The sequence below is a fragment of the Macaca nemestrina genome, chromosome 9, assembly GCF_043159975.1.
Source record: "Macaca nemestrina isolate mMacNem1 chromosome 9, mMacNem.hap1, whole genome shotgun sequence".
NCBI classification, from domain to species: domain Eukaryota; kingdom Metazoa; phylum Chordata; class Mammalia; order Primates; family Cercopithecidae; genus Macaca; species Macaca nemestrina.
In genome coordinates, this window is record NC_092133.1 from 71,211,356 (window position 1) to 71,238,949 (window position 27,594).

The 27,594-nt window shown below is 40.9% G+C and overlaps 1 protein-coding gene across 10 annotated transcripts in view; it reads left to right on the forward strand.

The window, feature by feature from the left end:
• Positions 1-27,594, forward strand: part of LOC105465996 (lysine acetyltransferase 6B) — a 205,506-nt gene that overhangs the window by 5,761 nt on the left and 172,151 nt on the right. For 6 of the 10 annotated variants that reach the window (XM_011714712.3, XM_011714719.3, XM_011714721.3 and 3 more), the window contains exons 2-3: positions 7,235-7,304; positions 11,454-12,332. In XM_011714712.3, coding sequence (XP_011713014.2) covers positions 11,712-12,332 — 621 coding nt within the window. In that variant the 5' untranslated portion in view covers positions 7,235-7,304; positions 11,454-11,711. The remainder of the gene's footprint in view (positions 1-7,234; positions 7,305-11,453; positions 12,333-27,594) is intronic. The other 4 variants (XM_011714716.3, XM_071069762.1, XM_011714717.3 and 1 more) reach the window with 1 other exon arrangement.

Below are 27,594 nucleotides of genomic sequence, written 5' to 3' on the forward strand. Positions count from 1 at the left end.
CCATCATCCTTGCTTCTTTCATATTTGTTATCTCAGTGATTCCTCTTAACGGTTCTGTAAAACAGAGAAGTATTCTCATTTTTACAGAAGAGAAAACGGAGACTTAGATTGACTTAGTAACATGTTCAATATCCTCTAGCCTAGGTAGCTAGCAGAATGGGGACTGGATCCCTGACTCTGATACTTCCCATCACAGCACACCTACTTGTTGATTAAAATGTCAGAAACCTGTTTTTTGATAACATCCAAAACCAAAAAGAATAACTTTCTTTTTTTTTTTTTTTTTTTTTTTGAGACGGAGTCTGGCTCTGTTGCCCAGGCTGGAGTGCAGTGGCGGGATCTCAGCTTACTGCAAGCTCCGCCTCCTGGGTTTACGCCATTCTCCTGCCTCAGCCTCTGGAGTAGCTGGGACTACAGGCGCCCGCCACCGCGCCCGGCTAGTTTTTTGTATTTTTTTAGTAGAGACGGGCTTTCACTGTGTTCGCCAGGATGGTCTCGATCTCCTGACCTCGTGATCCGCCCGTCTCGGCCTCCCAAAGTGCTGAGATTATAGGCTTGAGCCACCGTGCCCGGCCAAGAATAACTTTCTTACTCTTGATGTAACATGCCTTAAGTAAAGCACGAAGCTAACTATTGTGAAACTGGATAAAATACCTCTCTGTATATAGCCACTGGACCTTAAGTGGTCCATGGATGGATGACAGAAGGTCTGTTAACCCTTGAAAATGTATGCCAGTGCATATGGGTACATGTGCTTATTTTTTAGAGTAGAGCCATAATATTTATGAAACTCTCAAAAGGGAACCTGAATTTTTCAGGGTGTCTGGATATCTGGTCTGAAGACATCTGTAATACAGTTAACAAAGAATCCTGCAATAATCTATTTCAAAAGAATCATAAAAAAGTTAAGATGTAAAATTTTTCTCAGCCAGGTGCAGTGGCTTATGCCTGTAATCCCAGTACTTTGGGAGGCTACAGTGAAAGGATCCCTTGAGCCTTGGAGTTCAAGACATGCCTGGGTAACATAGTGAGACCCCCGCCTCTATTTTTATTTATTTATTTAGATTTTTTGGTATCTTTATTTTATCTTATTTATTTTGTTGAGATGGAGTTTTGCTCTCATTGGCCAGGCTGGAGTGCAATGGCGTAATCTGGACTCACTGCAACCTCCGCCTCCTGGGTTCAAGCAGTTCTCCTGCCTCAGCCTCCCAAAGAGCTGGGATTACAGGCATGCGCTGCCACGCCTGGCTAATTTTTTGTATTTAGTAGAGATGGGGTTTCACCATGTTGGCCAGGCTGGTCTCAAACTCCTATTTCAGGTGATCTACCTGCCTCGGCCTGCCAAGTGCTGGCATTATAGGCATGAGCCACCGAGCCTGGCCTTGTATCTCTATTTTTAAAAGTTTTTTAAAAATCACATTTTTTGGCCCAGCGCGATGGCTCACGCCTGTAATCCCAGCACTTTGGGAGGCCGAGGCGGGTGGATCACAAGGTCAGGAGTTTGAGACCAGCCTGGCCAACATGGTAAAACTCCGTCTCTACTAAAAATAATAATAATAATAATAATAATAATGAAACAATGGCATGGTGGTGTGTGCCTGTAATCCTAGCTACTCAGGAGGCTGAGGCGGGAGAATCGTTTGAATCTGAGAGGCGGAGGTTGCAGTGAGCCGAGATCGCACCATTGCACTCCAGCCTGGGCAACTGGGTGAGACTCCGCCTCAAAAAAAAAAAAAAAAAAAAAACAAATCACGTTTTTTTCTTAATACATTATTCTCAGTCTTTGTCATCAAAAACCAGCTAAAGCTAATATATAATTAGGGAGAAATCTAGGATGGAATAGGAATTTTTAAATGCCAAAAAAAGACACTCTAAATTTAGTTGATTATTTCTTAAGTGAAAGTGCTTAGTTACAATACATCATTACTAATCAGTGTACCCTGGCTCCAAAGGCCTGATGACTTCAAATGACTTTTCATCTTGTCTCTAAATTCCTCTGTTTTACAAGGGATCAAATTTCCTGTGAGGTTCCTAACAGTGTGATTAAATTTTAGAGACTGAAACTATTGAGCACTTAAATGCAGGGATGACTATGCAAACCTAATTCATGGGTTTCACCAGGAGATTTGGGAACTGTCTCTACTAATTTATGATGATGATGTTGAAACTAATCTTTGCTAGAGATTATGGAAGCCATAATAGTTTATTGATGGTTCAGTTATTGTTTGTTGAAGCACATTTACACAATTATAGTTTAATGACATAACAAGGATATTGTCAACTAGGAGAGCATGACATGAAAAATTAAACTTCCAATTAATATAATATGTATTAGTTGAAATGATAATTTTTATGGTGATTTAGCCTCTTAGAAATCCTTGGAAAACATTATTAGCTTATGAATTGAAAACTCTCTTTGTTAATGAGTAGTGGGAAAGAACTTAGTGTTACTCTAAAAAGATGGGGAATTAAATATTCAGTTCAACTAACGTTTTATTGAGTGCCTGTTCTGGGCTTGCTGCTGAGTTAGGCTCATAAATATAAGTTGAACAAGATTGATGTTTGGAGAGGTGCAATACTGGTTGCTTTTGTTTTTTCTTTCAAACACTCTTCGCTCCAGAGTAGATGGATACTATTGCCAGAGTGATTCAAACATTCAACAGGTTTGTGTGTGTATGTGCATGCCCTTCACTGTGCATTATGGTGTCACCTGCTCCTGCAGTGGCTTCCTATTCATCTGTCACATTCACACACCACAGCTTGACTTTGTTCACAACCAACTTTCTGTTTTACTTTTTTTGAGACGGATTCTGGCTCTGTTGCCAGGCTGGAGTGCAGTGGCGCGATCTCGGCTCACTGCAACCTCTGCCTCCCGGGTTCAAGCGATTCTCCTGCCTCAGCCTCCCGAGTAGCTGGGACCACAGGCACGCACCACCACGCCTGGCTAATTTTTTGTATTTTAGTAGAGACAGGGTTTCACCATGTTGGCCAGGATGGTCTCAATCTCCTGACCTTGTGATCTGCCTGCCACAGCCTCCCAAAGTGCTGGGATTACAGATGTGAGCCACCACACCTGGCCTATTAATGTTTTTTATTTTTTAATTATATTTGTCTTTTTTAGAGACAGAGTCTAGCTCTATTGCCTAGGCTGGAGAGCATTGGCACAATCATAGCCCACTGTAGTCTCAACCTCCTGGGCAGCTCAAGAGATCCTCTTGCCTCAGTCTCCCGAGTAGCTGGGTCTACAGGTGTACATCACCACACCCAGCTAATTTTTTATTTTTATAGAGGTGGGGTCTTGCTATGTTGCCTATGCTTGTCTCGAGCTCCTACCTCAAGTAATCCTCCTGCCTTGACCTCCCAAAGTGCTGGGATTAGAGGCGTGAGCCATGGTGCCTGGCCCAACTGAATTTTTTTATCCCTTTTCAGCATATACGTGTTCTAGTCAGGCACATTGACTTGGTGTCCCTTTTGTTTGACAGCTCATTCTTAGCTTCTGTTATTTCACTTTGATTTCCGTCATTCATTCCTTGATACATTTATTTAGCAAATAGGCATTGAACCCCTCTTATCAAGTTGTAGTCTTGGGAAATCTTAGGGTATACAAAGATGAATCAAGCATGAATCCTGTTTTTAAGAATTTTACAGTCTAGTAGGGGTGACAAGGTTAATATACAAGTAAGCATAATACAGAGTGGGAAATGAATGTCAAAACAGTAAAAAAGCTAAAAGTTTCCTGTTAGACAAAGATGTTTGGGCTTTTGAGAAGTTGTTTGCACTGGGCCATGAAGGATTTGAATTTGGGCAGAGGGATGGTGGGGCACTTATCCAAGCTCAGCATTATCTTTCAAGGTCCAGTTTTCAGTCCCATCCATCCAAGAGATGTTCATCCATCCTTCACATGGTTTCAGCAAGGTAGTATAGTCACTGTTGTTTCCAGACTTCTTCCTTCTGTAATCAGAGGAACACTTTCTTTAAAGCAAATCTTCCAGGGAAGACCAATATACATAAAACAGTTAAAGTGGAGCTGCACTGTTGGATTCAAGGTGCTGTGATGGCCCCAAGTTTAACCCACAAGGGGGCACCTGAAGGTAATACCCGAGGTAATTCCTTGTCACAAGAGATCCAAAGAGCCTAGTTTGAAAACCGCTGGAGAGACAGAAAGAGTTTGGGCTTTGGCATCTGAATTAAAATCCTTCATGACTTAATAACTCTGAGATCTTGGCTAAGTCAAGCCTGTTTTCCTTTTGTAAAAACAACAATGGTACCTTACACGTTGTTTTAAGGTTTACTGATAATCTATGTAAAGTACCTGGACCACAGTACATGTCAGGAAATGGTTGGTATTATTATTATTATAGTTCAGTGCTTTGTTATTTCTTTTTTTTTTTTTTAAACAACTTGAGGTGAAGCTCACATAACATAAAATGAAAAAAAATTAAAAAGTGAACAAATCACTGGCATTTAGTACATTCAGTGTTGTGTCACCACTGCCGCTATCAAGTTCCAAAACATTTCTATTGATCCCAAATAAAATCCCTTAGCCATTAAGCAGTTTCTCTAGATATGTCCCTGAGACACCACCAATCTATGTTTTGTCTGTGGATTTATGGATGTTTCATATGAATTAAATTATATGATGTGTGGCCTTTTGTGTCTGGCATCTTTCACAACATAATGTGTTTGAGGTCCGTCCACATTGTAGTCGCATGTATCGAAACTTCGTTGCCTTTTATAGTTGTATAGTATTCTAGCGTATGGATATACCACATTTTGTTTATCTGTTCATCTGTTGATGGACATTTGGGCTGTTTACACCTTTTGGCTATTGTGAATAGTTTTGTTATGAACATGAGTGTATGTGTACTTATTTGAGTATCTGTTTTCAATTCTTTTGAGTCTATACCTAGAAATGGAATTACAGAACCATATGGTAGTTCTGTGTTTAACTTTTTGAGGAACCGCCAAACAGTGCTTTGTTATTTCTTAATTGCTTCTTGTATGTTCTGTCTCTAGCTTTGCTTTGTATTCTGCATAGTACTTACCACAGGGCTGCATGCAGGGAACATCAGCTCACTAAATATTTGTTGATTTTTCTTTGATTAGTATTTATAACCTCACCTCCCAGTTCACATGTTTTGGGCCTGAAGCATTGATTTCAGAGGAAATAGATGCATCCAGGATTTGAAAGATAACAAATATCACCATATGGATGGTGTTTGATGTTGTCAGACAACAGATATTTGTTAACCAAGGACACTATTTTGAGCAACTCTGCCAATAACCTGAGCTGGGTGCTGATAGAAGAAAAATAAGTCCGAGTTCCTTCCCCTAAACAGTTCTGTTCTGTTTCGGAAGATACTGCTTAGATTTGTGGACGCTTACTCAGTTACAAAATCGGCTTTGAAAAAATCCAGGTTTTCCGACGGTGATCCCTTTGGGAAAAAAAAAAAAAGAAAGAAAAAGCCAGGAGCTTATGAAAGTAAAAGAGTTAAAAATAACTGTTAGCAAGTAAAACTCAGGATGACAAAAGTGTAAACTCTATTATTAATCTTTGTTTTTTCTACCACTGTTTTTTGGCTCATCCGTAAACTCATGACTTGAGTGTTATGACACTGGTTTTGAAACAACACACACAGCTTTAGTAAAAGCTTAGAGGGGGCCTCGCATAATACTTATGATCCAGGATATTTTGACTCTTCTTATGCTGACATGAATATTTCTGAATAGTGTTGATGTTTATGTAATACCAGTGAAACTAAAAGCTCAGTGCTGGACTAAGCATTTCTCTAGATATGTTTAGAATATTTGTAATGAATGATGTAAATAGTGTTATATTATAAGACCGTATGATGCAACCATATAATTTACTGATATTTTGTAGTTAAAAATAAAATGATTCACAACCTTAGAAAATAGAATAATTTAATTCGATGTAGCATAAATCACCAGAATTAATTTAGGATGATTTGCTACCTTTTTGATAGCCTTTTAGTCCAACTCTCAAGTTTTTAAAGAAAAATGAAAAGAGAATAATGATTTTAGGGTTTTAGCTTGTGATAGAATGTCCTATCTCTATGTGAAACAAATCCCCGTGCTCTGAAAAAGAGAAATGGTGTGGATAATTCCAAATCAGGAAAAAAAAAAAATGATTTCTATTTGGCTTTTGAATGAATTATACATTTTTTTTTTCCTGTGGATTTGTCTTTCCAGTTAGATACTACTTAGGCTGAAATGAAATTGGTTTTCAATCTATTCTCTTGCTTATACGAATTTACAGTGGGGCCAGTGGGATGTTGGAAACAAATCAGCCTAAGATTAAAAAATTTGCAGTGGATAATATACAAAGTGGATAATATACATGTGTTTAGTTGAGAATTGGCTACAGATAAGAGACTTCTGATTTTGTTCCTCTCCTAGCTGTGTATTTTTTTTTAAACACTGTGATTCTGCTTGTAGCAAAGAGCTGCTGAGTTACATCTGCTTCTGCCTAATTAACTCTGTTGGTTGGTGTCAGATGAGAGCTAATTTTGAGATTAAATTGAGGAGTGGGGTGTCTGTTGTGGCTGGGGGAGGGGAGAAGGAGGATCCAAGGTTGCTTGATTGTTTTACATAAGATCAAAATGCAGTTATTCACAGTTGTTCTTTTAAATTTATTTTTTGCTTTTCAAGTAAAAATAATCAGTGCTGTACTAAAATGTGACTTGTGTCAATACATATTTACTATTATGTAAACTGGTACATTTTTCTTGTAGGTGAGCTTATTGGTCATATCTGGGTAGTCCATTCAGTACCTATGTGCCTGGTGGCCTTTGGGACAAACAGTGAATGCTGACCTTAAAACAACTTTTGACTATCTTTTTTTCCGATAAATTCTATCTGTTTGGCTATTTGAGTAGTAGTGGGTTTTGTTTTTGTTTTTGTTTTTCCATGATGAGATTCTTTCTTAGGAATCTGTCACAAACTTGATTTTTAAAATTTGAACAGATCTGGGCTTATGGATGAAATTTACTTCTTTAGGCACTTGGCTGGGTCCTTGGGGCTTCATTTTCTGTCTCAAGTTCCATATTTATGAGAATCCTTCAGTGGTGTGAAAAAATTATTGTATTACCAAATGTAGTATAATAACTCATTGGAGCTGTTTGTCTTCAATAGTTGTGGAGATACATGGATGGTTGCTGAGTTTAAGGATGTCCTTATGTCCACATGAACATTTCCTTTTTTCTTTTGGCAGATTTGCCTGAAGACCTGGATAATCTCCATTTTTGTCATGGACTGTTAAAACGTTTGAAGTTCCAATTCTGGTACTTTCCCTTATTTTATTACATGTTTAACATATAAAATGACAGTCTTATTGAAACGTGTTGGTAATGGATATAAATGATTGTGGGTAAAGATTGTGGGCCGGGCGCGGTGGCTCACATCTGTAATCCTAGCACTTTGGGAGGCTGAGGTGCGCGGATCATGAGATCAACAGTTTGAGTCCAGCCTGACCAACATGGCGAAACCCCCTCTATACTAAAAATACAAAAATTAGCTGGGGGTGGTGGCGGGCGCCTGTAATCCCAGCTACTTGGGAGGCTGAGGCGGGAGAATTGCTTGAACCCAGGAGGTGGAGATTGCAGTGAGCCGAGATCATGCCATTGCACTCTAGCCTGGGTGAGAAGAGCAAGATTGTCTCAAAAAAAAAACAAAGAAAACAAAAAGCATTGTAGTAAAAGCTTGTCATGAAGGTATATTTTGGCTATCTATTAGGTATGAAACACATTTTTTTGTTGTTGTTTTTTGTTTTTGAGATAGAGTTTTGCTCTTGTTGCCCAGGCTAGAGTGCAATGGTGCAATCTCGGCTCACTGCAACCTCTGCCTCCTGGGTTCAAACGATTCTCCTGCCTCAGCCTCCTGAGTAGCTGGGATTACAGGCACATGCCACCACGCTTAGCTAATTTCTTGTATTTTTAGTAGAGATGGGGTTTCACCATGTTGGCCAGGCTGGTCTTGAACTCCTGACCTCAGGCGATCCACCCGCTTCGGCCTACCAAACTGCTGGGATTACAGGTGTGAGTCACCATGCCCGGCTACGCATTTTGTTTTAATGTATGTTCATTTGCTTGTGTAACCAAAACACCTAAAAGCAACTTGGCAATATTGGACACTTTTCCTGTGACCTCTTCTACTTTCTGCAGTTGTATTTTGTGCAATCAAATTAGTTGTGATTCATCCTGAATAAATGATGAAAGATTAAATAATTACTTGGATATAGTGAAATATCTTCTAATGAAATTTTGCCCGAAACCATTTTACTTTGGAAAGCTCAATTTCCTGTTCTCAACTGACTGACAGAGAATGATTCCTGTGTTCTATCCTGAAAGTGGTTGCACTGTGAAAGCCAGTGATTTCATTCCTAAACACACTGTGTTCCAAGTCTAACATTTTTGTCAAGGGTTTATATAATGAAACAAAAGGGAGTACTTATTAGATTTGTAGATGACATAGATGACAGAATCAAGATTCAAAACAATCTTTAGCAGGTTGGAAGATAGACTTAAATCAACTAGATGAAATTGAACTGTAATAAACGTTAAATACCAGCATTTCAATTTGCAAAAGGAAAGGAGTGGAAAGACTCAACTTGACAGCACTTTTTGAAAAAAGATCTGGGATTTTTAGTTGGACTGCATGCTCAGCATGGCCACTTGTGTGGCAGGGGTATTGAGGAAGTTCCTGTAATTTGGGTTGCATTTATAATTGGATAACACCTGAACTGCCATATTTTAAGATGGCCATTAGCCAAACTAGTGAGCAACCAAGAGAAGGTGGTGCTTTGAAACCATGTGATATGTGGAAGGGTTAAGGAACTGGAATATGAGTGGTCTAAGTTATGGCTGGAGGTAGCACGGGGTTTTGTTGTTAGTGGTTTTCAAAAGGTACTTGTTTTCGGACATCTGAAGGCCTCTCATATTGAAGAAATACTAATAATTGTCTTGGGATCGTTCCAGGGAATAGGACTAGTGGGTAGAAGTTATGGAGTGGCAGATTTTTGCTTCTCTGAGCAAGAAATATAGCTACAGCTGTGCAACAGTGGGGTGATCTGCCTCAAAAAGTGACAAATTATCAATCACTGGAAGTATTTTAAAAATGTAAAGACTCATTGCCCATCTATTTGGGATATTGGGCAGGGATCTTTTATTGGATAACTAGAGGTTGGACTGGATGACCTCTAAGGTCTTTTCAGCCCCAAGTTTCTGAATCTGAGGGGAAAATGAGTAGAGTGAATTTACAGCTTACTGATTACAGAGGGGACAATCTTGTTTAAACCGCCTCCTTCAAGGTGGCATTTTCGGTTGGCATTTAAAACTGTACCGTTTGAACAAGTATAGTTCGATGACCCAGTTGTTTTTCAGCAACATTCCAGGATCTCTGAGAGCAAATACTATATTCTTCAGTATGTCTGGCTAAAGTTTTTAAGGAAAGATATTGTTTTCTCCTTTTAGGTATATTCTGTCTAAATAAATAATCAGAGATAACTTTAATTTTGTATTTTATTAGAAAATTTTCAAAGTATGTAGACGTTGCATTTGATGAAAGTGATAACTACTATATATTGAATATTAGATCATGTGTTCATTTAATCCTCTCAATAATCCTGTAAGGGATATACCAGTATTATCTACAAGTAAAGTGACGGACGCTTTCTCCACTGGACATTGTGGTAGAGCTGGGGTTCAGACCCATGTTGGTCTCTTTGCAGAGACAGAACTAGCTAGAGCAGGCAGTTGTGGCTCAGGGGAGAACAGTGATGGACTTAGTTGGATTTTAGAATTGGCTGGGCGCAGTGGCTCACGCCTGTAATCCTAGCATTTTTGAGAGGCTGAGGAGGGCAGATCATCTGAGGTCAGGAGTTTGAGACCAACCTGGCCAAAATGGCAAGACTCCGTCTGTACTAAAAATGCAAAAATTAGCTGGGCGTGGTGGCACATGCCTGTAATCCCAGCCACTTGGGAGGCTGAGGCAGGAGAATCACTTGAACCCAGAAGGCAGAGATTGCAGTGAGCTGAGATTGCACTACTGCATTCCAGCCTGGGCGACAGAGTGAGACTCTGTCTTAAAAAAAAAAAAAAAAAAAATTAATGGTGTTTGACCCTTAAATCTGTTTTGACTCTTACCTTGGGTGAATTCCATCTTCTCCCGAGCCTCAGTTTACCCACAAAGTTGTTCTGCAGTTTAAGTGACAAGTTATATATGAGCACACTCTGTACAGTTTAAACTATAAAAAGAATTAAGAAGTGGGTGTTATCATTGGAGACCAAGATTAGAGCTCAGGTTTGGCCCAATTCCCAGGCCAAGGCTCTTTCTCCTTGTATGCTCTTTGTAGATGTACTTAATACCAGATTGGAGATCTAGGGTGGTTTTCGTATATACCAGGCATCTCTCAGAACAAATACCACTGTCCACCTGAAATCAGATGTGTATATACCTTCTTTGTATTGAGCTGTTTAATGAGCTAACTGGGTATTAAGATAATTAGAATGCTCTACTACTTAAAGGTGAAGGGTTATGTTACTATATTATTTTCAATTTTCCAACTTGTGGGTTGGAGGGTATCATAGACCTCTGTTAAAGGGATGGGGGAGGTGATTCCATAGAAGTAGCTAGAAGGGAAGTTTTTTTAGTATGAGACTTGGGAAATACAATACCTAGCTGAAAGCAGGATTATTTACTCTTTTTTTTTAAGTTCAGGATTTCTTGAAATAAGTTTAATGTACTTTCATCAAATTTTTTATATCATAGATTTATTCTTTCATGTGTATTTTATGTTTATGGAAGACATATACCTTAAATCACTTTCTTTTTTTTTTTTTTTTTTTTTTTGAGGCGGAGTCTCGCTCTGTCGCCCAGGCTGGAGTGCAGTGGCGCGATCTCGGCTCACTGCAAGCTCCGCCTCCCGGGTTCCCGCCATTCTCCTGCCTCAGCCTCCCGAGTAGCTGGGACTACAGGCGCCGCCACCACGCCTGGCTAATTTTTTTGTATTTTTAGTGGAGACGGGGTTTCATTGTGTTAGCCAGGATGGTCTCGATCTCCTGACCTTGTGATCCGCCCGTCTCGGCCTCCCAAAGTGCTGGGATTACAGGCTTGAGCCACCGCGCCCGGCCTTGAACCACTTTCATATAATTTTGTTAATTTCAATAAAGATAATTAAATGTGTAATTTAGATGTGATTATACTTCATAAATGACTTCATATAGAGAAGTGAAACATTCTAAAAACAATTTCTTCTCAGACTGTGACCCAATTTCTTGTTGAAAAATATAGTCACTGTGGCTGTGTTATGTAATACCTGCCTGTCATTACTTCTGTGGTCATTCTGTGTCTGAAAAAGTCATGCTAAAGAATCTTTTAGTTTATTTGTGTGAGCTTCATTATTAAGAGTCTTTCCCCTCTTTTTATCTTTTAAGGTCTTGATTTCCCAGTTAAAGATGTTCTTCACCCGAATGCAGTCTTTCCTGTTGGTAAAATAAGACAACCATCAACATTGCCTGTTTGTCTGCTTTTGAAGCTCTTAAGGATGGATGTTTGTAAGATGTTGCTTAATACAGTCTGGAATACTCTGTCCATTTGTTGAATTGTAAATGACTTTCAAATGTGCAAGTTCTGTTAAATACAAAGAGAACCTCTATGGGTAACTTTTGTGTTGAAGAAGTCATTTGTCAACCATGGTAAAACTTGCAAACCCACTTTATACAGAGTGGATTCTTGAAGCTATACAGAAAATAAAAAAGCAAAAGCAAAGGCCCTCTGAAGAGAGAATCTGCCATGCGGTCAGTACTTCCCATGGGTTGGATAAGAAGACAGTCTCTGAACAGCTGGAACTCAGTGTTCAGGATGGCTCAGTTCTCAAAGTCACCAACAAAGGCCTTGCCTCCTATAAGGACCCAGACAACCCTGGGCGCTTTTCATCAGTTAAACCAGGCACTTTTCCTAAGTCAACCAAGGGGTCTAGAGGATCATGTAACGATCTCCGCAATGTGGATTGGAATAAACTTTTAAGGAGAGCAATTGAAGGACTTGAGGAGCCAAATGGCTCCTCCCTGAAGAACATAGAGAAGTATCTCAGAAGTCAAAGTGATCTCACGAGCACCACCAACAACCCAGCCTTTCAGCAGCGGCTGCGACTGGGGGCCAAACGCGCTGTGAATAATGGGAGGTTACTGAAAGATGGACCGCAGTACAGGGTCAATTATGGGAGCTTAGATGGCAAAGGGGCACCTCAGTATCCCAGTGCTTTCCCATCCTCGCTCCCACCTGTCAGCCTTCTACCCCATGAGAAAGACCAGGTAAGCAAATGAGTAATGTTCATGCATTCTCACTACTGTCCTTTTGTCTTTTACAGTTTTGCTGAAGTTTTATGTGGACAGAAGTTCTGAGTGAAGTTTGATAGAATTGAATGTTTTGCCTTAGAGCAGGCTTTTGTATATATTGTATAAAATGTATATATTGCTTTGTGTCGAGGACTTCCTCACTGATTGGCCAAGAATTTAATGGAACAATCATGTGGTTTGTTTTTAAGCTCTAATTGCTAATTGGTTGGTGCCTGAAGGGACCAGGAAGGATAATATTAATCATCCTTCGTCCAGGCAGGGTCATATATATTTCAGAAATCTGCGGAAGGCCATTGTATATTTTTCTCTTTATTACTATTTTCAAAGAAGAATCTATAGACTTCTTATTTTTTTGAGACAGAATCTAGCTCTGTTGCTCAGGCTGGAGTGCAGGCTGGAGTGCAGTGGCACAGTCTCGGCTCACTGCAACCTCTGCCTCCTGGGTTCAAGTGATTCTTCTGCCTCAGCCTCCCAAGTAGCTGGGATTACAGGAGCCTGCCACCACATCCGGCTAATTTTTGTATTTTTAATAGAGACAGGGTTTCACCATTTTGGCCAGGCTGGTCTCAAACTCCTGACCTCAAGTGATGCGCCTGCCTCCGCCTCCCCACGTGCTGGGATTAGAGGCGTGAGCCACTGCGCCCAGCTAGACTTCTTATTTTAATGGTGATAATCTATGCTTTTTTTTTTTTTTTTGAGATGGAGTCTTGCTGTTGTTGCCCAGGCTGGAGTGCAATGGCACAATCTTGGCTCACTGCAACCTCTGCCTCCTGGGTTCAAGTGATTCTTCTGCCTCAGACTCCCAAGTAGCTGGGATTACAGGCACATGCCACCATGCCCAGCTAATTTTTGTATTTTTAGTAGAGACGGGGTTTCACCATGTTGGCCGGGCTAGTCTTGAACTCCTGACCTCAGGTGATCCACCTGCTTTGGCCTCCCAAAGTGCTGAGATTACAGGCGTGAGACACCATGCCTGGCTGATAATCCGTGCGTTTAAGAAGTTATTGTAATATGTGACCTAAATCCCTTGTTTCAATTTAAAGTCATTTTTGATTGTCCACTTGTCTGTCTTGTAGGTGAACGTTTATTTTGTCTCATACAGTATCTTTTTAAAATACTCTGATTTCTTGGGACTTATGTTATTTCTATAGTATTTATAAATATATGGCAGAATTCTCCTTACATTGCTGCTACCACTAAGTTTTTGGTTAAGATTTTTCTTTGTTTCAAAGCTACTGTATTTACTTCCCAAACTAAAAACGAAGTAGAGCAGCAGAAAGTGATTTATCGTTCATGTCTAGTTTGAGGGTTTATTCTGTCTTTTGGGTAAGCAGATATATTGATATCAGTTAATTTTATTAATACATGTTACAAAACATTAATCATTGTTGATAGAAAGGTGGTTTTGACTGGGCAGGGTAGCTCCTGCCTGTAATCCCAGCACCTTGGGAGGCCAGGGTGGGAGGATTGCTTGAGCCCAGGAGTTCAAGACTAGCCTGGGCAACATAGTGAGACCCCTGTCTCTACAAAAAAAATCAAAGAATTAGCCGGGCTTGGTGAAGCACATCTGTAGTCCCAGCTACTTGGGAGGCTGAGGTGGGAGTATCACTTGAGCATGGGAGGTAGAGGCTGCAGTGAGCCTTGATTGTACTCCAGCCTCGGTGACAGAGTGAGATCCTATCTGAAAGATAATGAAAGGAAGAAAGAAAAGGTGGTTTTGGCCAGGCACAATGGCTCATACCTGTAATCCCAGCACTTTGAGAGGCCAAGGTGGGCCAATCGCGTGAGTTCGAGACCAGCCTGGCCAACATGGTGAAACCCTATCTCTACTAAATATACAAAAAAATTAGCCAGGCATGGTGGGGGGCACCTGAAATCCCAGCTATTTGGAGGCTGAGGCAGGAGAATCCCTTGAACCTGGGAGGCAGACGAGATCGCGCCACTGCACTCCAGCCTGGGTGACAGAGTGAGACTCTGTCTCAAAAAAAAAAAAAAAAAAAAAAAAGAAATAAAAGGTTTTATCTCATGGGTTACTGCAGCCTTGACCTTTTGGGATCAAGCACTCCTCCCAAGTAACTGGGAATACAGTGTATGCCACCATGCCCAGCTAAATTTTTAAATTTTTTGTAGAGATGGGGTTTTGCCATGTTGCCTGGGCTAAATGTAGTTTAGAAACAATCGAAACATGCGTGTTAGGAAAAGTTATGCTCCTCTTGTTTGGATACCATGAACCCTTGAAATGGAACCTGTTTTCCTCAGTTCTTAAGCTGGTAGAGGCCCAGCTAAAGCATTTGAGCTTTAGATCAGCCCATGGAAAGGCAAACCACCTAGTCCTACAAATTGGATAGGACCTGGTGGTTTGCCTTTCCATGGGCTGATCTCAAAGGCTGGAGTGCAATGGTGCCACCTCGGCTCACTGCAACCTCCGCTTCCCGGGTTCAAGTGATCCTCTCACCTCAGTCGCCCAAGTAGCTGGGACTACAGGTGCTCACCACTGTGCCCAGCTAATTTTTGTACTTTTTGTAAAGATGAGGATTGGCGATGTTGCCCAGGCTCGTCTGGATCTCCTGGGCTCAAGACATCCTTCCGCCTCGGCCTGCCAAGGTGCTGGGATTATAGGCATGAGCCACTGTGCCCAGCCAACATTTATTTGTTAACTGTATTTTTATTTTGTTAGTCTTCTGCCACATTCATTTGATCCTTAGGTGGTGGTTGTGTTTGTGTAACCAAGCTCTAGTTCTCTGTGAGAGAATGTGGGCATAAAGAAAGAAGTAAACTTATGAAATTTTCTTCTTAATAACATTTGTTTAAAAGAAAATACAAAAAGTGACTGAAATCCTAATTCATATGTCTGACACAGCCAAATCAGGCACCTCTGTTTTTAATTAAAAATATATTATAGGCCGGGCGCGGTGGCTCAAGCCTGTAATCCCAGCACTTTGGGAGGCCGAGACGGGCGGATCACGAGGTCAGGAGATCGAGACCATCCTGGCTAACACGGTGAAACCCCGTCTCTACTAAAAATACAAAAAAAAAAACTAGCCGGGCGAGGTGGCGGGCGCCTGTAGTCCCAGCTACTCCGGAGGCTGAGGCAGGAGAATGGCGTAAACCCGGGAGGCGGAGCTTGCAGTGAGCTGAGATCCGGCCACTGCACTCCAGCCCGGGCTACAGAGCAAGACTCCGTCTCAAAAAAAAAAAAAAAAAAAAAAAAAAAAAAATATATATATATATATAAATAAAATACATATATAATACATATATTATATATACTACATATATGTATAATATATGTATGTATTGTATATTTTTTTATATATATATATATTTGAGATGGAGTCTTGCTCCGTCGCCAGGCTGGAGTGCAGTGGCACGATCTCGGTTCACTGCAACCTCTGCCTCCCGGGTTCAAGTGGTTCCCCTACCCTAGCTTCCAGAGTAGCCGACACTACAGGCACGTGCCACCATGCCTGGCCAATTTTTTGTATTTTTGTAGAAATGGGGTTTCACCATGTTGGCCAGGATGGCCTCAGTCTCCTGACCTCATGATCTACCTGCCTTAGCCTCCCAAAATGCTGGGATTATAGGTGTGAGCCACCGTGCCCAGGCTTAATTAAATATTTTTTAATAAAAAATATTTTTAGTATAAGCTTTTTAATAAAAGCTTTTTAATAAAAGCTTATACTATGAAGAAATTCATTAAGGGACTATAGAGCCATTTCTTGATGGATTTGGATATCTTTGTTTTTTAAAATATATACACTACCCTAAGGTATGTTAAGGTTTTATAATGAACAGGTACATGGACTAATTCAGGCAGCTTTAGGCAATTTAGTAGTATGTTTCAATAATTTTGTGATCCAGGGGTTATTTTTACTTGTGATGGATGAGTCAGTACAAATTTTCCATAGTCTCTTCTGATCCTTCACTTTAACCTTGCCCATCATTTCTTGCTAACCTTATCATATTTTTTTCAGGCAGCATCTGTACACAAGTATTTTTAATCTAAAGGAAAATTCATGTCTGAAAGTATCTAGGATTGAGAGCAGAGTAATTTATTGCTTAGCAGGCAATTGTTACTGCTCTTTTTATGATGCTGATCTTTAAATTGTTTAGTTAGCATCATGCTATAATGAAGAAAGCTGAGAAATTTTTTCTAGAATTTTTACTTGATGAAATTTGGAGACTAATTCTATTAAGTAATCATTTGATTCTTAAAAAACATAAATAAAAATCAGTTTAAACAAATTTGGCAACATGTTTGTATTCTTTAATAATATAGCATTTTTTCCAGCCAGACACAGTGGCTCGTGCCTGTAATCCCAGCACTTTGGGAGGCTGAGGTGGGCGGATCACCTGAGGTTGGCAGTTGGAGACCAGCCTGACCAACATGGAGAAATTTTGTCTCTTAAAAAATACAAAATTAGCTAGGCGTGGTGCTGCATGCCTGTAATCCCAGCTGCTGGGGAGGCTGAGGCAGGAGAATTGCTTGAACCCGGGAGGTGGAGCTTACAGTGAGCCGAGGTTGCGCCATTCCACTCCAGCTTGGGCAATAAGAGTGAAACTCCATCTCAAAATAAATAAATAAATAAATAAAAAATGTGAGAAAATTACAACCTAATGTGTTACCCTTTGAAATTAAAAGTGGTTTAATAGTTTAAAACCATGTAAACTCACTAAGTAAATTTAATAGAAATTCTTAACCCGGGATCCACAAATGAGCTTAGGTGGGTATCCCACAAGTCCTCTGAAATAGAATGTAAAGCCATGTGTGTATCCACATATTTTTCTTTTTTTTTTTCTTTTCTTTTCTTTTCCTTTTTTTTTTTTTTTTTTTTTTGAGACATAGTTTCGCTCTTGTCACCCAGGCTGGAGTGCAATGGCACAATCATGGCTCACTGCAACCTCTGCCTCCCAGGTTCAAGTGACTCTTCTGCCTCAACCTCCTGAGTAGCTGGGATTACAGGTGTGTGTCACTACACCAGGCTAATTTTTTTATTTTTAGTAGAGATGGCGTTTCATTAATGTTGGCCAGGCTGGCCTCGAACTCCTGGCCTCAAGGGCCTCAAGTGATCCATCCACCTTAGCTCCCAAAATGCTGGGATTATAGACGTGAGCTACCATGCCCCCATGCCTGCCCTAACTAATGACTTTTTTTTTTATTGAGATGGAATCTCGCTCTGTCATCCAGGCTGGAGTGCAGTGGTGCCATCTCGGCTCATTGCAACCTCTGCCTCCTGGTTCAAGTGATTCTCCTGCCTCAGCCTCCCAAGTAGCTGGGACTACAGGCACGCACCACCACGACCAGCTAATTTTAGTATTTTTAGTAGAGACGGGGTTTCTCCATGTTGGCCAGGCTGGTCTCGAACTCGTGATCTCAAGTGATTCACCCGCCTTGGCATCCCAGGGTGCTGGGATTACAGGCGTGAGCCACCATGCCTGGCCATGACTTTCAAAGAAGCTGTTATTCTGGTTATTTTTTTGAGCAGTTATGTTAAATGCAAAACAAAATAAAAATAGTAAGAATAATAGCTAACATTTTGTAAGTGTTAAATGCTGGCACTATTCCAAGTGCTTTACATTTATTATCTCCTTGACTCGTCACAATAACTGCAAGGGAGGTAGATTATTACCCTTATTTTACAGATGAAAAAATGAGGCTGAAAGCTTAAGTGATTTGCCCAAGGTCACTGACAGAGCTAGTGAGTGGTGAAGCCAAGATTCTGACGAGACAGTCTGACTTCAGAGCTCTTTACCACTGGGCAGTACACTGGTCAACAGTGGTGGCTTTTTTTTTTTCTTTTTTTGAGACCGAGTCTCGCTCTGTCGCCCAGGCTAGAGTGCAGTGGCACGATCTTGGCTCACTGCAAGCTCCGCCTCCCGGCTTCAAGCCATTCTCTTGCCTCAGCCTCCCGAGTAGCTGGGACTATAGCTGGGACTACAGGCACAGGCCACCATGCCTGGCTAATTTTTTTGTATTTTTAGTAGAGAAGGGGTTTCACCATGTTAGCCAGGATGGTCTCGATCTCCTGGCCTCGTGATCTCCCCGTCTCTGCCTGTGGTGGCTTTTTATTAACAGTAAAAGTATCTCTTCCAGTTCTTCAAATGATTAGAAGCAGTTTTGCCCCAACAAATAGATTTCCAGCATTTTAAATTTGGTAGATGCCATGAGCTTATTACGGTTTTTAAAGTAGATACTATTTATAATATTAGCAATATGGAAAGGCAGTAGAGAAAGTAGTAAGTCTGTGTCTAATTAGATTTAACATCATCATCATTCCGATGCATGACTGCTAGGAGGAATACAATGCAAGTTAAAATAGAAGGGCTCCTTCCTTTCTGAAATGTAATTGCACATCTTCTGATAGTCTAGAATTCAAATTGGGTATTACCACACTGGCTCCTTAGCATAAATTCTTTGTATTTATTTAAGAAAGCTCTCTTCGGTGAGGTGATATGGAAATGAATTAAACCACCGAAGATAAAACTTTATCTTTGACTTGGTGAGGGAACTCCTAAAGGATAGTATTAGTGTTTCTCATTAAAAGTAGTAAAGCTCAATTAGGTCAGATTATAAGGACTTTGGAAAGTCAAATATTCTAAGAGAGACTTCCGTTATCACTGCACACTTTGTAGCACAAAGATTCCATTTGAACGTTTGAGCTTTAGCATTTTTATAAAATCAGTTTAGTTCCATTTTAAATAAATTCCTTAGTATTTCACTTTAGTGAAAATGTCTTCATAAAATTTATTAAGCGTCAAATCTTGGTCTGTTTCCAGTGTAGTACATAATGTGGGAATTCTCATTCTAGGTTGGCATCGTAATTGGAAGGTGGGACACTTTCAGTATCAAGTAGGGCTTTTGGTGTTTTTTCTCTTGAAGAAATAATTGTATTAGAATCTTACAAAAAACCTTCAAACATAAACATAATCACAAAAAAGTGATACTGTCAATATCATTACTGTCAATAAGAAAAAAAATGATGTTTTTTTTTTTGATACGGAGTCTCGCTCTGTCGCCCAGGCTGGAGTGCAGTGGCGCGATCTCGGCTCACTGCAACCTCTGCCTCCTGGGTTCAAGTGATTCTCCTGCCTCGGCCTCCTGAGTAGCTGGGAATTACAGGCGTGCATCACTACGCCTGGCTAATTTTTGTATTTTTAGTAGAGACAGGGTTTCACCAGGTTAGAGACAGGGTTTCACTAGGTAGGTCAGGCTGATAAAAATGATTTTTTTTTTTTTTGTTTTTTGAGATAGAGTCTCGCTCTGTTGCCAGGCTGGAGTGCAGTGGCTCGATCTCGGCTCACTACAACCTCCACCTCCCTGGTTCAAGCAATTCTCCTGCCTCAGCCTCTGGAGTAGCTGGGACTACAGGTGCGCGCCACCATGCCCAGCTAATTTTTGTATTTTTAGCAGGGACGGGGTTTCACCATGTTGGCCAGGGTGGTCTCGATTTCTTGACCTAGTGATCCACCTGCCTTGGACTCCCAAAGTGCTGGGATTACAGGCGTGAGCCACCGTACCCGGCCACAAAAATGATTTTTTTTTTGAGACGGAGTCTCGCTCTGTCGCCCAGGCTGGAGTGCGGTGGCAGGATCTCGGCTCACTGCAAGCTCCGCCTCCCGGGTTCACGCCATTCTCCTGCCTCAGCCTCCCGAGTAGCTGGGACGGCAGGCGCCCGCCACCTACGCCCGGCTAATTTTTTGTATTTTTTTAGTAAACACGGTGTTTTACCGTGTTAGCCAGGATGGTCTCGATCTCCTCACCTCATGATTCGCCCGTTTCGGCCTCCCGAAGTGCTGAGATTACAGGCTTGAGCCACCACGCCTGGCAAAAATGATTTTTAAAAGGAGTTCAGATGATCAGAAATGGGGTTGAAAGACAAACGTAGGACTCTTGTCATGTGTGATCTTGGCTTGTTCAGTTGTTTATTCTATTTCTCCTGCGCCTTTTAGGGAGATACTTTGTTAGGGTTTTTGGCAATGTTATTCATATGAAATATTTCTATAAATAGAAGATAAATGTATATCCTAGAGCAGTTGCTTGTTTTGTAGAGATGCCATGAATTAGATAAGTTTATTTTTAGATTTTCCTTTCTTCTGTTTTCTCCATTCTGTTTTCTCCTCTCCAGTCCCCTTAACCCTGCCCTAAAGCAGACCCTCCTCATCTGTTCTGGGACTTTTCCAATAGCCTGTACTTTATGAAGGACCATTCATTAGTCCATATTGTTCTTTGATGTGGCAGGCTTCCAGAAGTCTTTCAGCCCTAGGGGAATTGTTCATAGTCTCAGGCGACTCTGGATCTTTTTTGGCAGAAATGTGTATATTTTTTATCTGCTAATTATAGAGCCTGAATGTCCTCCTGTCTGTTGACCTTCTTAGTTTTCCTTTGAATTGGTATCCTTTGTGTTGCAGATGTCATCTTTCTTGAAGAGTGCTTAATTATGTGTATTTAACTGAAAATCGAATAAATCCCTAAATATTGTAAAATGTGCTCTTCAAAATAACCTGCATTTTGGAATTGGTGTGGGTAAAGTCAGTTTTAGAATCACTAAAGTCAGACAGAAACCTATTGTAATGTGAAAGACGAGGTGGATCAAATACTCGCTGTTCCAGGGTCATGGAAGGAAAAAAATTGCAGTTCATCTTCTTCTTATAATTAAGCTTCAGAAGTTCTTCAGAATAGCAGTGTCTGAGGACTGCTTTTGTGAGCTGGTAGTACCAGTTGTTGAGACATTGTTGAGAGAGCACATGAATTGTCTCAAACTAGTTAGTTGGGTCAAGGGAAAGATAAAATGAAGAGTGAATGAGTCTTTCTATTGTACTCTGAGGCATGACAGCGTGTTCCACTTTTGAGCTTTTATCAAGATGGGACTTGTCTAGACTTCTAATGAAATAGGCTTCAGGTAAAGTAGAAACATTATGTCAAGAGGATTTTTGATTGTTCAAATAAATGTTAAACATTCTTTTAACTCTTTGGATCTTGGATAGATTTGATACTTGGGATACCTTTACAGTCACACATGATGCTGTCCTGAATGATCAGCAGCTTTCAGGAGTTACTCTTGTATTCCCAGATACACTTGTGATACTTTCAGTGCTAAGAAAATCTATATTCTGTAACTTTGAAGTTATTTAACAGTTAAGTACTATTTGCTGATTTATTCTGATTTTGTCTTAAATGACAAAGATTTTATTCATCCTTTCTCTTCAAACTTTATTTGACAAATGGTACATTTTAATGTTTCTCAAAAATGAAGGCCTATATTCTTTTTACATGTTTTATCTTTGTATGTTATTTCTTTCATCTTTTTTATTTTTCTGAGACAGGGTCTCACTCTGTTACCCAGGCTGCAGTGCAGTGGTTTGATCATGGCTCACTGCAGCCTCGACCTGCCCGGCTCAAGTGATCCTTGATCCTCCCACCTCAGCCTCCTGAGTGACTGGGACTACAGGTGTGCACCACCTTGTCTGGCTAATTTTTTTTTTTTTTTTTTGAGACAGTCTTATTCTGTTGCCCAAGCTAGAGTGCAGCTGTGTAATCATGGTTTACTGCAGCCTTGACCTCCCTGGGCTCAAATGATCAATCCTCCCACTTCAGCCCCCCAAGTAGCTCGGACTACAGGCACACACCACTACACCCAGCTAATTTTTATATTTTTTGTAAAGATAGGGTTTCGCCTTGTTGCCCAGGCTGGTCTCGAACTCCTGAGCTTAAGCAGTTCACACACCTCGGCCTCCCAGAGTACTGGGGTTACAGGTGTGAGCCACCATGCTCAGCCTTTTATTTTTAATATATAAGAAATACCTTTTTTTTTTTTTTTTTTTTTTAAATTTGAGATGAAGTCTCGTTCTCTTGCCTAGGCTGGAGTGTAGTGGCATGGTCTCAGCTCACTGCAACCTCCGCCTCCCAGGTTAAAGCAATTATCCTGCCTCGGCCTCCCAAGTAGCTGGGATTACAAGCATGCGCCACCACGCCTGGCTCATTTTTTTATATATTTAGTAGAGATGGGGTTTCACCATATTGGCCAGGCTGGTCTCGAACTCCTGACCTTGTGATCCACCCGCCTCAGCCTCCCAAAGTGCTGGGATTAGAGGCGTGTCCCCCCCCACGCCCGACTCATTGTTTGTTTTATCATGACAGTAGCAATGTGTTTTAATTGTAAAATTCTTGACTTTTTGTTTTGTTTATAAACTTCCTTTTCTTGGCCCTGTGCATTAAACTACAGTAGATTAGGTGAAACTGTTCTCTGATCACACTAGCATTTAAAATATGAACCTGAATCTTCTCAGGTACTTTCATCTCTCCAATCTATTAATGTTTCTGAGTACATAAACATCAATTAGCTCACCAAATTAAAGTTAGCAAATGCGTCAGTCATGTAATTTGCTTGTGACATTTTGAGTTAGCAGGGCCATGAGGGAAGTATGTTTTTGTGAGTGGGTGTGCTTATCTCTCTGTCTTCAGGTGGTGATGGAAAGTTGTACATGTAAGAGAAGGAGTTGTGGCAGTGGATATGTGAAATGCTAAATGTATATGTGCCTCTGCTTGGGGCAGAACCACTTTACCAGAGAAGTCTCCAAGAGTTGCAAACTACATATTCTTTTTCCTTATATAAGTAAATCTTTTAATTAGTGTAATATTATGTAGAGTGTATTTTTTTTTTGATTTTGTTTTTTGACAGGTGATATTTTGAGAACTCTGCAAAATGAGCAATCTAGACAAAGTTTTAGAACAAATGTTACTAGATTTAAACTATGAGGCTGGTCTCTGCAAAAATACAAAATAAATACTAATCAGTGGTCTAAGCAAAATCCAGGAAGGATTTGTGTTAATTTGACAAGTGAGTTTAGAATTCTTTAGCCACTATTTTTTAGAAACCAGCTTTGTTCATACATCCTTTCTCTAATTTGCCTCACTTTTGATCTTTGACAAACCAGCTGCAATTTGGTTTCATTAACAAACTTAACTGGTTAACAGATGTTTTGGCTCTATTTTGTCCTTTCTATTAGAAACAGCATAGGCGTACGTAGAAACCATGCTGGGCCTTTTCCTGTCTGTAGCTAGACAGGCGTTACAGAAGAGCAACCTAATTTTACTTACAAGTTCAATTTTTCTTCCTCAGTATTATTATTATAGGTATACAAACATTTTAGTTTTGTTTCCCCCATCAAGGAGGTCTTTTGTTGTTAATAGTCTTCCATCTGTTATTCCAGTGTATACTCCTCACCCCCCTTTTTAGCATTGCAAAATCTTAGCATGCAGGGAAATAGGTACTATTGCCGGAGAGGTAATTGAGATATCAGCGACTCTTCCACAGTTCAAGGGAAGGAGTGGGACTAGCCTGGTGAATTTAGATAATTTCTTCTGTCTTCTTTGATGTCAGTGAGCTGCCATATGGAGAGCAGTGAGGCCTGCAGGAAGGAGGTGAGCCTTGGTCTGGGCTGCCTGGGGTGTTCAGAGTGATATGGGCTGAGAGCCAGAGGCAGAGCTTGACTGTTTCTGTAGTAGTTTCTGATGTGACCAGCCCTGCTTTTTGTCCAAGGTTTCCCTGTCATGCTTGCACCCTATGGGTATGATGAAGTTTAAGAAACAGATCATAAACATTATATTGGGAAAGAGAAACAATAGTAAGAAGAGAAAAGAACGTATTAAAATCTAGTAATAAGGCCATTAAAAGATGACTCCCATTTGATATTTGACCAACTTGTTTTCAAAATTAGTATTGTAGACACTTCTATCTTATAACAAAACCCAGCTTTAGCTATTGAGCTTTGAGTTGTGAGTAAAGCAGCAGAAAACAGGATCTGCTGGTGGAAGAGTATTGGCTGTTTGAAGAACACCGGCTGTTCCAGGTAGACTCCTGGCAATGTGCGTGCAGACCTGGGAAAGGTAGGCATGGAGGGAGCTAGGAAGATACTTCTCTCCTAACCTTTATAATTTATAGAATCAGAGTATTTCAGAAATATTGAAAGAGTAATCTGGTAAACACTCTATTTCTTTCACATAGATTCACCAATTTTAACATTTTGCCACATTCTTTCTCTTCTTGTATGTGTATATATGTATATGTTTTTATACATGGGTGTGCGTGTATATATACAGCACATTTATATATTCACAATTTTGGCTGAACTGTTGGAAACTAAATGGTGAATATTATATTTCACCCCTAAATACTTAATAATATATCAAAAACATTCCCTTATATACTATACTATTATGCAAAAAATTTGGCAGTGGAATGAGTGTTAACTGACAGTCCGTATTTCCCCAGATGGACCCCAAAATCTCATTTATAACTTTTGACTTTTTTTGAGATGGAGTCTCGCTCGGTTGCCCAGGCTGGAGTGCAGTGATATGATCTCAGCTCACTGCAACCTCCATACCCCCAGGTTCAAGCAATTCTCTTGCCTCAGCCTCCTGAGCAGCTGGGACTACAGGTGTGTGCCACCATGCCCGGCTAACTTTTTTGTAGTTTTAGTGGAGATGGGGTTTCGCCAGGTTGGCCAGGCTGGTCTTGAACTCCTGACCTCAGGTGATCCACCCACCTAGGCCTCCCGAAGTGCTGGGATTAAAGGCATGAGCCACCGCGCCTGGCCAGCTTTTGACTTTTCATCCAGGATCCAACCAAAGATCATATATTGCATTTGGCTGTCATGTCACCTTTAATAGAGAACAGTTTTCCCTCCTTTTTGCTTCTGAAGACATTGACATTTTTGAAGTCTAGGGTAGTTGTCTTGTAGGATGTCCCATAATTAGTATTTGTCTGACTTTGTCCTCATGATTAGATTCAGAGTAAACGTTTTTGACAAGAATAGCGGGGTCTGGGAGTAGTGGCTCACACCTGTAATCCCAGTAGTTCGGGAGGCTAAGATGGATGGATTGCTTGAGCTCAGAAGTTTGAGACCAGCCTGGGAAACATGGCGAAACCCCGTTTCTACAAAAAATACAAAAAAATCATCCGGGTGTGGTGGCACGTGCCTGTAGTCCCAGCTACTTGGGAGGCTGAGATGGAAAGAATGCTTGAATCTGGGAGACTTAGGTTGCCGTGAGCCAAGGTCGCACCACTGTGCTCCAGCCTGAGCAACAGAGTGCGACTCTGTCTCAAAAAGAAAAAAGAAAAGAAAAAATACTGTATGGGAGATGTTGTGTATTTCTTCTTATGATATACCAGGAGATAAATAATTTCAGGTTGTCTCATTACTGGTGGTGCTTATTTTATCAGTTGGTTAAGGTGGCATCTACTAGATCTTTGTTTATAAAGGCACCTTTTCCCTTTTGTAATTAACAAGCAGTCTGTGCAACGATACTTTGAAAGCAGGTGAGTAACCTTTCACCCAGTGTGTATTAGTTTTCTATTGCTGCTGTAACAAATTACAGCAACTTAGTGGCTTAACACAACACAAATGTATTGTCTTACAGTTCAGTAGGTCAGAAGTCCAACATGTGTTTCTTAGGTTAAAATCAAGGTGAGGGCAAAGTAATGTTCTTTTGTGGAGGCTCTAGGAGAGGATCTTTTCCCTTGCTTTTTTGAGCTTTAGAGGCTGCCCATATTCCTTGACTCATGGTCCCTTCCTCCATCTTCAAAGCCATCAGTGTTGCATCTCTCTGACTATTCTTCCATAGTCACATCTCCCTCTTACCACATCCTGGACAGCTTCTTGGCTTTTAAAGGATGCATATTATTAGATTGAGCCCATTTGGATAATCCAGACAATGCCCTTATCTCACAGTCCTTAACTTTATCATATCTGCAAGGTTATTTTGCCATGTAAGGTTCTAGGCATTAGGAAGTAGACATTTTGGGGGGGCCCATTATTTTGCCTGCCACACAGGGTTTAGTATTGTCACCTAAATCAAATTTTGCATTGGGGGTTGCAAATCATTGAAGGTTTTGGGCTATGGTGGACCATGATCAAGTCTGCTTAGAAAGGAATGAGGGCCAGGTGCGGGTGGCTCACATCTATAATCCCAGTGCTTTGGGAGGCCAAGGCGGGTGGATCACTTGAGGCCAGGAGTTTGAGATCAGCCTGGACAACATAGTGAGATCCCATCTCTAGAAAAAATTTTTAAAAATTATCCAAGTGTGGTGGCACAGAACTGTAGTCCTAACTCTTTGGGAGGCTGAGGTGGGAGGATTGCCTGAGTCCAGGAGTTTGAGGCTGCAGTGATCTATGATCGTGCCGCTGCACTCCAGCCTGGGCGACTGAGTAGGACTCTATTTCTTAATTTAAAGAAAAAAAAAAAAGGAAAAAATAACCAGAAAGGAATTAATCACAGTTTATGGGAGTAATGCTAGCTGAAGACTGGGAGTCAAGAGGCCTGAGTTTTGAGTCTTATGGTACATCCTGAGTCATTTCCAGGAGGGCAGGAATGGGGGCTGCCTCTTGCCTCCACTTCATGTCCCTTTACTCACTAGTTGAAGAACTGAAGAATGGATTTGACACTAATAGCTTCAGAGTTTTTAACAATAGAAGTTTGGATGTGCAATTTTTTTTTTTTTTTTTTTTGAGACAGGATCTCGCTCTGTTGGCCAGGCTGGAATGCAGTGGTGCAGTCATGGCTCACTGCAGCCTTGACCTCCCAGGCTCAAGCACTCCTCCCACCTCAGGCTCCTGGAAATTACAGGGGTGTGTGCCACCATGCCCAGCTAATTTTTGTATATTTGGTAGGCATGGGTTTTGCCATGTTGCCCAGGCTGGTCTCGAACTCCTTGGCTCAAGCAATCCACCCACCTTGGCCTCCCAAAGTTTTGGGATTACAAGTGAGAGCCGCTATGCCTTGCCCAAAATGATTTTTGAGAAGTACATTTAAAGTTGTAGAGAAAGGTCTTTCATTTAAATGCCCACAGGGTGCATGAAAAATACAAGGTGCTTTATCAAGATGGGCTCTTTGGCTCATGCCTGTATTCCCAGCATTTTGGAAGGCCGAGGCGGGTGGATCTCTTGAGGTCTGGAGTCCGATACCAGCCTGGGCAACATGGTGAAACCCCATCTCTACTAAAAATGTGAAAGTTAGTAGTGTGGTGGCTCGCGCCTATAGTCCCAGCTACTGGGGAGGCTGAGGCCAGAGAATCTCTTGAACCCTTGAGGTGGAGATTGCGGTGAGCCAATATTGTGCCACTGTACGAGCAAGACTCCATCTCAGGAACTCCTGACCTCAAGTGATCCACCCACATTGGCCTCCCAAAGTGCTGGGATTATAGGCGTGAGCCACTGT